The 15386-nt window shown below is 36.3% G+C and overlaps 1 protein-coding gene across 3 annotated transcripts; it reads left to right on the plus strand.

The window, feature by feature from the left end:
- Nucleotides 1-817: 817 nt before the first annotated feature.
- On the plus strand, nucleotides 818-15139 carry ZBED4 (zinc finger BED-type containing 4). Of its 3 annotated transcripts, none has more exons than XM_075208877.1 (4): nucleotides 818-1000; nucleotides 4425-4527; nucleotides 7531-7601; nucleotides 9580-15139. In XM_075208877.1, the coding sequence occupies exon 4, from the start codon at nucleotides 9792-9794 to the stop codon at nucleotides 13254-13256; it is 3465 nt and encodes a 1154-aa protein (XP_075064978.1). In that variant the 5' UTR covers nucleotides 818-1000; nucleotides 4425-4527; nucleotides 7531-7601; nucleotides 9580-9791; the 3' UTR covers nucleotides 13257-15139. The 3 variants fall into 3 exon arrangements, with proteins under 3 accessions (XP_075064978.1, XP_075064980.1, XP_075064979.1); XM_075208878.1 differs by lacking the exon at nucleotides 818-1000 and adding an exon at nucleotides 1022-1200; XM_075208879.1 differs by lacking the exon at nucleotides 4425-4527.
- Nucleotides 15140-15386: the final 247 nt, after the last annotated feature.

Consider the following 15386-nt stretch of genomic DNA (forward strand, 5'->3'; position numbering starts at 1 on the left):
TAATGTTATATCAGTTTAGGAATAAATTGATGTTAGTTTTAACTGCTTTTAATTACATTATATTTCCTATATGATATGATATTTAGGACACTCTTGGTATTAGGTCACAATATTACATATTGCATTTTGGCACTGTCAGTGCAATTTGATATATAGTGTACCATATTTCTTTGCTATATGCTTTGGCATAGGGGTTAATAATATAATATACTATATTATATTATATTTTATATATATATATATATATATATATATATATATATATCCCAACTCACAAGCGTTTTTAATCTTAACATGTGGCAACCTTTACTTTTGTTATTACAAGAGTATTGTATATAATATTCATAGCTCTTGTTTGCAGCTAACAGTGTATCACAAATTCACTGACGCTCAATATCTTACTCTGCAGTACACAGTGTTACTGATAGATGATGATAATATGTGTTGTAGTGAAATATTAAACTGCGGAAGTCTAATCCATCCACACCACGAAGTCCCTTGCAGTTGACATTACACGCCGTCTCTCTTCCTTGCCTGTGTATGAATGGTACTTGTGGGCTGTGACTGTTGTTCCTGTTTGCCCCACCCAGCCTGGAGGCCACTAGTGCTCCGGAAACCCCGTGGTGCGCGACAGCCATCTGCCAAAACAAACGCAAGGCAGGCGAAGCGCCCTCTCCCGATGCTCCAGCGTTGTATGGGTGTGGGGGTGTGGGCGGGGCCGAGGATCCGGCCGTTCCAGTATCTTGCTGAAGCTGCCGCGCGTGCTCGCGCCCTAGGGCAGACGTCTCGAGGAAGCGGCCATTTTGAGAACCTTTGACTCGGTGACGTAACCGCACGCAGCCGCGCTCCGCCTCTCGTCCTCCTCTCGCCGTCGGACGGAGCGTCGCAAGAACGGGAGGGAGACAAAGCATTAAACTAATGAATGGGGGAAGAGAACCGACTGCCCGGCCTGCTAACACCGTCCGGCCACTGAGTGACACGAGAGGCACCTAGCGGCCAGGTGAGTGCCCGGGGACAACGCATGGACAGCTCTATGCCCGGACTCAGGATATGGCTCGAGTTCCGGTTTGATGAGTGGTGAGGCGAGCGAGGCCTGTCCATACAGACACAGATATACAATACAGGCTCTGCTGTGCAGTCCTCTAACTTGGAGGCACTTTCATGTCAGATTACGTTATGCCCAGTCTATACATAAATACGGTATGCCCAACATCATAACAGACGTTAATATAAATGTAAAGTCGTGTAAGGTGTCACAATGTGCTAAGTTACAGGATCACTCATGCAGAGCGCAGCTGTACTATGGTGGACATCAATAATTCACTGTGGTGCTTGGACAGGTGGTACTTACAAGCTGCCATTATATATCAGTGTATAGGCGAACCGTGATAAATAGAAGTATGTTCTCTTGTGAAGTGCAGTTGCACGGTTATAACAAGCCTGATTTCATAATGTTTACTTCAGCCCCCAGAATATTTTTCCTTGACTGTTTTGTAACGTTATCGTCTTGTACTGTGTCCCTTGTGCTATAAGATGAGTGTTGTCTATTTTTATTTTGGAATAGCATGAAAGTAGCCAGAAGTAGATGTGAGGGGAAAATATTAGTCATTACCTGTTGTCTTCTTAATAGACTCATTTCTTGTTAACACAGTGTTGTTGTTGACACGTTCCTAGTTGGACAAGCAAGGTGTTTGATATAAATCAAGTTTACATGCTTATTTCGGGTGCATATTTCTCAACTCATTGTCTGGCCCATAAGACAAATAATGCCTCTATAAAGGTGGTTGTACTTGTGAGCTGCAGTGAACAGAGCAAAGGAAGACTTTAGGGATATTTGAAGTTAACATGACTTTTTTTTGTTCTGCTTTGTGTGAGGTTTGTGGAAGTCCATTTTTTTTCACCCTCCCCCACACCATCCATGGTTGTCACCTGTAACACAATAGTGCCATGCAGCTCATAATAAGACAAACTCCCATGCTGGCAAAACGAATGAAGTCAATGGAAGCGTTTTGGATGCATATTATTAGTGTTTTTAGGTGCATAAAATTCCTTTAAAGGCCCATTCAGAGGAGTTGTTTTTTCTTTGTAATGAACTACTCATGCTGGGTTCCAAACAAAGTGACATGAACTAAGCATCGGTAAAATATCGCTGGCTATGGATCTGTTTCATGCCATATGTGCTGTTCACATAGCTGTTGAATGTGCAGCATGGAAATATCTGCATTATTGGAGTGCAATGCAAGTAGTTCCTGAATATACACTAGTCTTCATAAGTCCTAAAACAGACAGGAAAAATATCCTCCTGGACAAGCTCTTGATTACATTGGCATTGTTATGAGATGCTCCAGGGAATAAGTGGACCTTCATGTGATTCTTTAAAAAAAAAAACATTGGGAGTTGTATTGTGGATTTCATTCATGCATCAGTCGTGATAATCTATTTTTAAATCTACACATTCTTCCAACAGATAGATTAGAAACTTTAGATAATTTTGATTGTCCTAGCTGTACTTGGTGGTTCAATAATTTGACACTAAACTCAGTTATTACCATTTTTGTTTTACCATTTAATTTAACATTTGTGTATGTTGTCAATGCAATCACATTTTTCTGTCAATTCTAGAAAGTAGCATAAATTCTCTTTTCTTCCTGCTCTACGCTCCTCATTAGATTGCTTTAGATTTAGTTGGTGTATCCTTCTTTTTTTCTAATTTAAATGGGAATTAAAAAGCAAAGCCAAAATGCCTCAAGAAACAGGGAAAAAAGCAGGCATGAGTAAATTTAAACAAATAAAAACAAATAATTGTATCTAGGCCCATGCCCTTCTGGTAACTTATTTCACTGTAATAATCCACTCAGTGTTAGTAATGTTGTGCATGTGAAATGAGATTCTAGCAGAGTATTGTTACAGTAGTATGATTTTGTTTGTTTTTTTTTTTCATCTGAAATTTGTCTATTAATAGATAAATGGCATTCTTGTTCAATTATATTAGTGTGAGGTTTAAAACACCTTTGCTTAAAAGCACCATCCTTGGATATTTTACCTCTTAAAACACAAAGTTAACTTTAGACTATTTAAAAATGTTGATTTTAAAAACTATTCTGTAATTTAACAATCCTATAAAATTTGTCGCTCCAAGTGGACCAGGTTTAATTTTTTTCTTTGTTTTTTCTCTGCGTGCTTTAGCATTTTATAAATCTATCATTTTTATATGTGCAGGGTTACATTTGTGTTCTGTTGGTAAAACCTTCAACATTAGAGCTTTACTTTTTTACATATGGCCTTACCATGTAATAATTAAAAATGAGTGCATAAATACAAACCCTTATTTATGGTTATAAATATAAACCCTATACAACATATAGTGATTTCTTTCTTGTTTGGACAGACTTTTTTTTAAAAAATTCACTATCTAGTAACAGAAGAATAATTTTTGATTGTCTAAAGAGTAACAGACCACAAAAGTGTCTTCCATGCAGTAGGTCAGCACCCTAGACCAGTGGGGAGTTGCAGTGTAGCAAGGAACCATAATCAGAGTACTACCTAATGATGATGCTGGTAATATTTTTCATCCTGAAGGGAGGACTTTTATTGTTTTCTTCTTTGTCAAATACTACTTAAAAATAAATACAAACACATCCAAAAATGTGTGGATCTTCCAGTGAGGCTGGAGCTGTTAAAATATGTTGGAGGGTCTGCCTGCAAACCATTAGTTGTAGAGTACTGGTCTAATTAATCAGTTAGTCCTTTGTATGTGTCATCTTTCTTCTATCGCCACTTTGCAACTAGGTAACTTGTCATTTAAAAACATTTACTTCAAGAATATTTTACCTCTCGACAATAAAAGCTGGCTAGTATGTTTGCTTATGTATATATTCCTCTAAACTACTAATTTTGATAAGGATTTGTCCTCAGAAATCTTACAGATATTTCTTGTATAACTTGTTAAGATCTGCATGCTTACTAGATTACACATTCTGCAGTTTTGTTTCTATAAAGATTAATGTATTTGATAAAGTTTATTAAAACTCAACATATTAAACATGGTCACTAGCACATGACCTGTCCTATGAACCTTAGCTATGGATCTAAGTCTGACTTATCTATTGTTTCACTTGGGAAGGGGTGTGGGCGTTTTAATAAACAAATAAAATTAATAATAAAAACCACTTTGCAGCCTATTAGGAACATTTTAAGGGGGGATGGGATGAAGTTATTAGCCCATTATAGCACTGGCCCAGGGGGCAGATGCTCCAAATGAGATTGTAACTTTGGCTGCATTCCATTGTAGTGTCCCAGCAAGTAATATTTTGTGAGGGAGGGTGGCTTGCACGCGGTAGATTCTGATCAAGTGACAGTGTTTTAAAAGTTTAATTTTCTTAAAATCTAAGACCATTCCATTGATGAGTTCTATTTTCTTCCAGGTTACTATGCAGATTCTTCTGTTTGGTAACCACAGCACCTCTCCATTATAGTGAATTAAGACAAACAGTAACTGAAAAACTACTGAAGACCAGCATTTAGAAGGTATATTTACATAATTGAAACACACAGGGGCCGATTCAATTCTGCCAAGAATAGCACGGCATTAGCAGTTTTACCGTCAATACGGTAAAACTGTGCATAATTACCCTTAATACGGCAATTTCAACGGTGAATTTTTAATTGCGGCTCTCTGAGCTGCGAGATAAAATCCAGGTTAAAATTACCGTATTAATGGTAATACTGTTAACACCGCGCTATTAGTGGCAGAATTAAATCGGCCCCACATTATTTAAAAATATTGGATTGGAATAATGGACCACAACATATCTTTCCATATCATTTTTTCCATTCCTAGGCAGGAGTTTTATCGTCATTATTTATTTATATAGCTCCACTAATTCCGCAGCGCTCTACAGAGATCTCGCATTGGTTCCTGCCCCATTGGAGTTTATAGTCTAAATTCCCTAACAAACAGACACACAGACTGAGGTCCATTAAATAGCAGTCAATTAACCTACCAGTATATTTTTTTGGAGTGTGTGAGGAAAACGGAGCACCCTGAGGAAACCCATGCAAACACAGGGAGAACATACAAACTCCACACGGATAAGGTCAGGAATTGAACTCCTGACCTGTGTGCTGTGAGGCAGAAGTGCTAACCACTAAGCCACCATGCTTGATGATATTGTTCCTAGCCAAAGATATTAATTCACTGTGTTCTACTTGATTTGAAGTTGATGTCTTAATAGGGAACTTTCCTTTAAAAAGGGCATCAGATTTTTCAGACATCTCCCTGTTATCTTACCATCCTATTCCCCCCAACCCATTGTAGTTGTGTGACCATCTATCTTCCTCATATAGAAAATAAAGTAGTCTTTCCTATCAGATATCAATTTTACCATAAGCTACGCAACAGTATTAAACTGTAGGCGGTCAGGTCATTTCACAGGACATTAAGATTTAATCCAGTTGCATTTAGTAGATCTAAAGAGAAGTCATGCCTTTTTTTAATTTAGTAAATAGCACTGCAGGAGTCCTGCTGTGTAAACTGCAGTTCTACAGGAGGTTTCACACATGCATGGCAAGAAAGATGGACTGGCATAGACGTTTAATTCAGAAAATTACGGAAAATCAGAAAAGCATTCAAGAATTCAAAAGTGTAATGTGCCGCTACCATTACTTGTAGAACCGGTTTAGTTTGTGGCTTCAACAGCTACAGTACAATGAGAACCAAATCATGACAAAAATGTTATTGTAGAAGAGCTGTAATTGTGTTCGTTGAGTAGTAAAGTAAAGAAGAATTAAGGAACACTACACCATAAGCGAATGCCTTAAGATGTTTTGGAAGATTTAGTGAATGTAGTTTGAGCCACCTGCAGTAGGTGAATTCCATGTCAGAACTATTTCCAACAATTTATAGCTGCAGTTTTTAGATGAAATAAAGCATGCCCTGCTTGAATAGACTACATGTCATTGTATGAATTATTTGTGGAGAGAGGGTTGAATGTATCTATTGGTTATATAAATCTAAATTGTACAGCAGATGCTTACTTGGAAGCTAGACACCACAAAATACATTTCTTTTCTAACAGTTTGAGCATTGAAAATACTTAACTATGCTCACTTTTTTTATTTACTTATTTTAAATTGTTGCCACCATTATTCACAGCAACATATATAGTGTTTTTATTAATAGGAGTAATAGAAAGTAGTAAAGTGTACATGGCTTAACTTAAAAAAGAAATAAGTTAATATGGAAATTATGATCTATCCACTCCATTAGAGACAGATAATGCTACTTCAAATGTTTAGTACTATGCCTTAATAAGATCTGATAAAAGGCTAGAAAACCAAGTCTTTAATTTGAGATGTAAGTGACTGGCCCTGCTTCTCTGTATGACCGCTAGTCCCCACACTGCATATGAGCACAGCCCAGCTGACAGTCACCGTCTGCTTGTTTAGTTAGAGAAACCCCTACCCCCCTCACCTGACATGGCAAGCTACTGCCAGGGAGTGATGGATAAATATGTATACTATGCTCTTAAGTATAAAACCTGCAGTTATTTAATATATACTTTTCAGATTTTTTTAATACTGCCATTACTTGCATTATCCCAAAAATATTGCTTTGTGTATGTGCTTGCAACTTTTACCAAATTAACTGCTTTATCTTTTTGGCTTTTTTTATGGGTTTTGCTGACCACACGTGATATTGTTTATCACAGGGTGTGGCCAAAAAAGGACAGTAATGCACGAAAATAAGCTAATAATCGAGGGCTTTGGACTGTGCAGTTGGAAGAGGAACTGCTGTCATCACCCCACTACGTTAACTAACTACAGTAATAATGGAAGTTTTCCGCCTGCTGGGAAAACAGTGGGCAACCAGTATACCAGTGACCCACAGCCACATTGTTCTGAAACATTTGTCACAAAAATGTAGAATGTTAAAGGTAAAGCTTAAAAGGAGATATTAAAGTGCGTGTGATATGTGAACTATGACTTCAATTGATTTATATTGTACCTTTTAGTGATTGTAGTTTTCATAATTGTTGTGGTTTCATTTTTATAATCCATGTAAAATGTGTGTGCCACATGATCAGAGTTCAGAAAGGTTGGCAACCACTGGTGTAAATGATCGTAGCATAGACTTTATTGTGCAAGTTTTAGCTTTTAATATAATTTGGGATATCTTCACTGTCTATCAAAATTTTCTTAGGGTATCAGATCTGATAAATCTGATAATATTGTATCTAAAACTTGGGCTTCGTAGGCCAATATAAATATACATATATAGCAGATTGCATGGCTAAGGATTCAGTGGAGAATCTGTGGTGTTTTGTGACAAATCCCAGTCTAGCTGTGAATTGCTTGGGATTTTTAGGTTAATTGCAAGAAACATTATGTCCCGTTGTGTGCCGTTCAATGTCCTCTTCATCTGTATTTTACGATCTAAAAGAGTGTGTACTTGTATGTCACCTAACCTAATGACTGATTCATACATGCAAACATTGATAATGTATTGTTCATTTATTCATTCTCTTTTAGGTGAGAAATTTGGCCAACATGGAAGAGTCTTTGGGGTGTTAGAATATTTTTCGACAGCAGTATATTTAACGGTACAGTAGAAATTGATTGATTTCTGTTGTTCTTTAACATTGTGCAAAACAGTGGGTTTTGAATTCTATTTGGGTAACATAAACCATCTTGCAACCTTTGTGTGCACAATTATGTATCCTGGGTAAGTATGCCTGTATGAAGGTACAATAAATGAGCTGGAGCAGCATCATGTATTGATGTGCAAAGTATTTTAGTGGTTGTACACATTAACACACTAAACTTTTTGGAATGAAATATACCTTTTCATCCTAAAACTACTTCAGTGCCATTCTTTGTTGTATGTTTGAAATCTGTTACATTGTAGCTGTCCTAACTGAGAAGTACTTGCCATCAGTTATATTAGTTGGGTTAACAATGTGAACAATCTTTAGTCTAAGTTGAGCAACGTTGTGGTTTTAGCACAGCAGTTTCTCTGATGGTCAAACTGTCTATTTAAAATGTAGCTTCATGAAAGGGCTGTGTATTGACTTGGCAGTTTTTCAGTCTCCTGAATATCTTAAACTGGGCAAGCTTCTTGATACTATTTGTGTATTTTTTTTTAATCCTTTGTCTGTATTTGTAATCTTTTGATATTTAATGGCAGACACTGAAGTAAGTCTTTTATTTGTTAATTTAAATGTTATGTAAAATAAAATCTAAAAATCCAAAGGGCTTCATTTAAAAGACATATGAATAACATTCTCATTTAGGCACTTCTGGACAGCCCCTATTGTTTAGCAATTCCTACTGGTTATATAGTTCTTCAGTAGTGGCCCAAACATGGACATTCCCCTTATATTAGAAATTAGGTTTTCATCAAGAATTAATCTTGGTGGTGACAGCAGTGAAAGTGGGGTAGACCAAACGGAAGTGAAAAGGTTTCAGTCCACTTCATTCCCAATACTCCAGCCACATTTCCTTTGGTCTTCTTTATAGTATTTGTCCCATTACAGCCTCTGACATGCATGTTCTTTTCTTCAGTTCCTCAGATTGTTTAAAAAAGAATTCTACCTCCAAAGCTACTGATATACTAGTCCCCACAAACTTTTCCTTTCAGACTTACAGGCATTACTTGCATTTGCTCACACACACAACCCTCCCCCAACATCTTGCTGAAGCTTATCTTTACATCTTTCACATTTGTACTATTACTGCAATGCATTGTCATATCCATGCTTTAATTGATATGCATTAACAGAGAAAAATGTAATTTACATTGTACTATAAAACCAGACTCTCTTAAACAGATAACTTCATTTGCATGCAATCGCGTTTTACATTTCCAACTTTATTCTTTTTGAACACCTTTTAATAAAGTTATGTCTCTTCCTTGCCGATATTTTACACTGAAACATATTTATCTGTGGTCAAACGTGCTCGACCTGTTTGTTGAACAATCTATAAAAAATTGTTTATATTCCACACAAGGAGCAGCATCAGGGAAATTGCTTGGACCTGGAAACAACAACATTGCCCTACTTGATTACTCGTGTCTATGGGGATGGCTGAACACTAAGGAAAATAATTGCAGTCAGCCTGTCTGAGTTTAAAGTGACTTATACCAGCAAACTCTTAGTTATATACAGTGCATTTCTAGTAAAATATTGATGCAAAAGTCGCAAGAGTTTTGGATTGATATATATTCTATTATATATCCCCCCCTCTGTTGGCATTTTTGATAGATTAAAGCGTTTATACCTTTAGAAAAGACTTGTCACTTTAATAGTTACGATAATTGTGCTGCTGCTTTCCTATTTGACAAGTATGCAGGATGTTAAAATCTCAAAAAATTTATCTTTTTTTTTTTTAAAATACCACACCACATTTTCATGTTTGCTTGTTTTTTTTAAATTTAAACATTCTATATTCTGTAGAGTGTCATTATGTGTTCTATGATAAGCTTTTCATTCAGTATTGCGACACATTTCTATATTTAATTAGAGGTAAAACAAAAGTTAATTTTTTTTATTTTTTTTGTCTTTTTGCTTTTTTTCATAGGTGAACTATTTTACTGAAATATTCCTAATGGCTCTAATAATACTCACATAGAAGACCTCCTGATGATACGCCACCCTGACGTAGTTAAAAGGATGTCCATGTGGACCAAATTCCCAACTGAATTGTGTTGACATCGGAAGACAACATATTCCTTATCATTTTGGAAGAGAAATCTTTTGGTACTTTCGATGACTAAAATTCAACTTTAGATCATGGCTAAAGAGGACTCCTTTACAAAAATGGAACGTAATATTACAATGGAAAAATTAAGTAACATAAAAGTTGAACATGAAGAGGACATAGTTAGTGATGCTGGTGATGCACAAGTAAAGGTGGAAGCTGAGAACCTAAAACAAGTTGAAAGCAGTGATGAACAAGAAGACAAAGATCAACATTGTGCTGATACCTCACAGACTTTATCTACTGAAAATGAGGAAGATTATGGTGTCCTTTTTTCACAATATACTACCACATTGTATGATGCTGCAATGGAGGCTGTTACACAAAGCATACTTACAAACAAAAATATTAGCAATCGAAAAAAGTCTCCAGCTTGGAACCATTTCTTTATTTCTCCTCGAGACAGTACCAAAGCTATATGCATGTACTGTATGAAAGAGTTTAGCAGGGGCAAGAATGAAAAAGACCTTAGTACAAGTTGTCTGATGAGACATGTAAGAAGGGCACACCCTAGAGTTCTCATCTCCGAAAATGGAAATATGCCAGGTATTTCTTCCTACTCTCCTCCTACATTAGTACTACCTCTGCAGTCTCAAGATATAGTGGACAACAATGTTACCCCTACAAAAATTAGAAAGCATACATCAAAAATGTCTCCTCCAGAAAAATTAGTGGAGGAACCTTTGTCTGTGCTGTCCTCAGATGAAATATCCTCAGACTTGTCAATATCTGAAAAAAATGGCAGAGAGGAGGTTACTGTTTCTCCTTCATCTTTACGAAACAACCAATGTGATGAAACTGTGGAAAATATCACAGAAAAGCAAATTTCAACTCAGAAAAATTCATCTGGTTCTAGAAGAAGATCTGCTGTCTGGAAACACTTCTATTTATCTCCATTGGATAATTCAAAAGCTGTTTGTATCCACTGCATGAATGAATTTAGCAGAGGGAAGAATGGGAAAGACCTTGGAACCAGTTGCTTAATAAGACACATGTGGCGGGCACATCGTTCAATTGTTTTGCAAGAAAATAGTGGGGGCACAAGTTTACCATCTCCATATTCTGTTCCCCCTACACTGTTGCCGTCTCTTTTGCCACCTGACAATGAAGTAGTTTCGGCTGCAGTTTCTCCAGGAAAAACGGCAAAAGAATCTATTTCTGTACCTTCGTCTCCAGAAAGAGTATCGGACGATTTGCAGTGTAGTGTTTCCAATGGTGATTCGGTAGACAATGGAACAGTTTTGCATTCCTCAGAAAATATAGGTGAAACTTTGGCTTCTCCTGAAAAGTCCAATTTTCACAGTTCATCAACATATGAGACTCCTGTCCACTTTCAGCAGAACAAAAAAGCTATGAAAAGATTAAAGTCTGAAGTTTGGCACCATTTTACATTATCACCAACTGATAGCTTAAAAGCAGTTTGTAGATATTGTAATTGCATGATCAGCAGAGGTAAAAAGGGAGATTTAGGAACAAGTTGCTTGATGAGGCATCTGTATAGGCGACATCCGGAAATTGTTTTGAACCAAAAAAGCTTTGACGTAAGTCTGGCTAATTCTCCTTATGCTACCTTAGCATCTGCGGAGTGCTCATCCTCAAAAATGACTGAATTGTCAACTGCTGCAAATCATGATAATCAAGTTGTTTATCCTTCAAACAGCAAGAAGACCTCAAAACTGTGGAATCACTTCTCAATTTGTTCTGCAGATTCAACTAAAGTAATATGTATGCACTGTGGACGCACAATAAGCAGAGGCAAGAAACCAACCAATTTAGGCACCAGCTGTCTCTTGAGACACTTACAGCGATTTCACAACAATGTGCTTCAAAACAATGGTGTTTCAGAAGCCTTACCGTCTGGTGATGTGCACCTGTCAGTAAATGCTGGCTTTTCTGCCTCCTCTTTTGATGAAACCAATGATAAATTTAGTGACTGTCATCCTGTTGCCAAAAAAATCACAAGTCTTGTAGCTGAAATGATTGCACTTGATCTTCAACCTTACTCATTTGTAGATAATGTTGGTTTCAACAGACTTCTTGAATACCTTCAACCTCAATATTCATTACCATCCCCATCATACTTTTCTAGAACAGCAATTCCAGATATGTATGAGAATGTGAAACACATAATTGTCTCGCACTTAAAAGAAGCAGAGAGTGGTGTAATACATTTTACTGCAGGAATCTGGATGAGCAGTCAGACACGAGAATACCTAACTCTTACTGCTCACTGGGTTACATTTGATTCTTCTTTCAAGCCACACAGTGAAGATTATCATTGTTCAGCACTTCTACACGTTTCCCAGATTGATTGTGACTATAATGGCATCAGTGTTCAAAAACATCTAGAATACTTGTGGGAGTCCTGGATAACTTCATTTGGGCTTCAGATAGGTATCACTGTTACAGATAATCATAGCATAGGAAAAACTTTAAATGAAAGTGATCATTCAAGTGTAGAGTGTTTTGGACACACTGTTGACCTAATTGTAAATGAGGCCATTAAGAGTCAAAGAATGGTCCAAAATCTACTGAGCATTGCAAGAAAAATTTGTGAACGTGTTCACAGATCAACAAAGGCAAAGGAAAAACTGGCAGAGCTGCAAAAGGAATATGGATTGCCTCCACATCCATTAATTCAAGATGTCCCCTCAAAATGGAATACATCATTTCACATGTTAGAACGGTTAATTGAACAGAAAAGAGCCATTGATGAAATGTCAATTGAGTGCAGTTTCAGGGAGTTGATTAGTTGTGACCAATGGGAGGTCATGCAGTCAGTCTGCCATGCATTGAAACCCTTTGAGGCTGCCAGTAAAGAAATGAGCATGCACACGGCTACTTTAAGTCAGGTAATTCCAATGATTCACATTCTTAACAGAAAGATTGAAATGCTGTTTGAGGAAACAATGGGGATAGATACCATGCTTAAATCTCTTAAGGAAGCTATGGTCTGCCGCTTATCCTCAACACTTCATGATCCAAGATACATTTTTGCAACACTTTTGGACCCTCGGTACAAAGCATCCTTATTTGCAGAGGAAGAAGCCGAGGAATATAAACTAGGATTAATCAGGGAACTGGAAATACTAAATTCTACCTCAGATGATATACCTGTTCTTAATGGGTGTAACAAACATTCACCACCTAACCACAAGGATGACAATATATGGTCACTTATGGCCAATATTAAAAAAACTAAGAATTTAAAAGAGAAATTACCTGAAGATATTGTGTTGACTTATTTAGAAGAGGAGGTGCTTGAGCATAACTGTGATCCACTAACTTACTGGAACTTGAAGAAATCTTCATGGCCAGTTTTGTCCAAACTGGCAGTCCGATTTCTTGGTTGTCCACCCAGCGTTATTCCTTCCGAAAAACTTTTTAACACCTCAAATGAAAGTGGCAATTTTAACCAAACTAGGTTAATGATGGAACATTTTGAGCAGCTAATCTTTTTAAAAGTTAATCTCCCTTTAATTTACTTTCAGTATTGAAAATTGGCAGGTGAAAATTCATGTTGCTTATCTAATAACTGAATTTTGTATGTTTGTTAAATTGCTCCTATAGGGGCCATGTATGACATTGAATAAGTGACTGTAGTTTTCTATTGCGTTCCAATTATTCGCTTTAAATATTGTCTACATGTGCCTTACTCAGTTCTTCAGGCAGCCAGATCTTGTATATTTTGTTTTCTATCACTAGAAAGTCTTGTCATACCTAGGAAATTCTGTTTTAGTCTTCATACTTGTAAATACATATGTAAAAAGTGAATCCTTTTTGTTATAGAATGGGGGAAAAGATGTAAACAGTTTTATTATGTAGTTTTACTTTATGTACAAAATGAAAAGGTACTGTATTTTAGTCACATTGCTTTTGATAGTGTTTGTATCTGTGTGTTTTGAATAAAGCTGCATTTAAATATCAGGTTATGTTTCCATTATAGGTGCTCATTTATTGTAGTCTACAAGAGCCATTTGCATTATTGATTTATTTTAAAAAATAAAATAAAAAAAAATCCTTTAAGCTTTTATTTTGTGAAGCTCCAACTCTGACTGTCTTGCAGTACTTTGTTAATGGGTCAGATGGCTGGCTTGATCATCACATAGTAATGAAATGATTGATCTTTAGCTTGTGCGCAGCTTCCTTATCGTTAACATCAGTACAAAAAAAAAGAAAGCATCCATATACTTCCTGGGTTTATTAAACTGGAGAAACTTATCTTAATTTGAATCCTTTTATTGCAGAGTTATTAATTTGTTGCAAACGGTGGTTCATCAGAGGATCATTGTTGAGCCTTCCTTTGTTTCCATCGTGAAACTTATGTGGGTTTTCAGCCCAACAACCTAGCTTCATACTTCACTTCAGGATGAGCCACTGGGGAAGTGCTGTTTGCATTGTGAAAGTCGGTCAACCTGACAGCCCAGCTTTGTACTTAACTTTGCGAATAATGGATCATCATTTATTTATATAGCGCCAACATATTCCGTAGCGCTTTACAATTGGGGACAGACATAATAAACTAATGAACAAACTGGGTAAAACAGACAAAGGTGAGAAGGCCCTGCTCGCAAGCTTACAATCTATTGGATTGAAATTAAGGTACATTTCTTCAGTATTTAAATACCCTGTCAGACTGGCTGCTCTCCATTTTTTTTTTGTATATAAGATATTGATGACCTATAATGAATTTGGTTACGAAGACTACATTACATAAGCCCTATTGGTCTCATTTTTAATAGAGAAACAATGTTTACGGTCTCCTGTCAGCTTGGTCTTGAGTGCATTAGTCTGTTACAAAAACAACAAGTTTGATGGACAGCAAAAAATTGTGTAACACTGCATATAAAAGACATCAATACCGTTCAACATTAACCATTCTTATGTTGGATAATTGTAATGATCTGTTTAATATTTGATGTGTTCTTAATTGGTTATTGTAAAATACGTCTAAAGCTGTACCTCTGGTTTCTAAAATCTAGCTCTGCACACAATGCAAAGGAATATTCTCCCATGACACTCCTTATACTTATTTTAGTATACTTCTGATTGTTGTATTGTCCACATGTAAGACATTCTACATATCTGCAACAAATCAATTAAAATTTTATCTCCAAACCTAAATTTCCACTTTCAAATGTAAACCTGCAAATTTGAGCAAATATTTAATTTGAGCCAATTCTTGCTACTCTCGGAAAAGGAAGAAATTGGGCAAGTGTTTTTTCTCCCCTTTTTGATGTTGCTATATAATATCTTCATTGCAAATCATTGTAATTTTTGTTCAAGATACTGTACTGAAGTCTGACCTAATTTTTACATCTGTTAGTGTATTTATAAATGGTCAACAAATGTTTCTGAAATTAAACCATTATTTACATCATTTATGGTCTGATTTATAAAAAAAAAACCAAAACAACAACTTTTATTTTTATAAAATACAATTAATATAAATACTAAACCTAAAAACTAAAAGAAAGCATAGCATCAAATAACTTTTCAAACAATCAGCTAAGAGTAATACATAATTACACAGTGCATGGTTACAAAATGAGCAAACCTCTACAAATTAATGGAGTAAATAATATTGCAGAACAACTAAGAGCATATAAGATATTAAGCATAAAGTG

The sequence above is a fragment of the Mixophyes fleayi genome, chromosome 4, assembly GCF_038048845.1.
Source record: "Mixophyes fleayi isolate aMixFle1 chromosome 4, aMixFle1.hap1, whole genome shotgun sequence".
In the NCBI taxonomy this organism is placed as follows: domain Eukaryota; kingdom Metazoa; phylum Chordata; class Amphibia; order Anura; family Limnodynastidae; genus Mixophyes; species Mixophyes fleayi.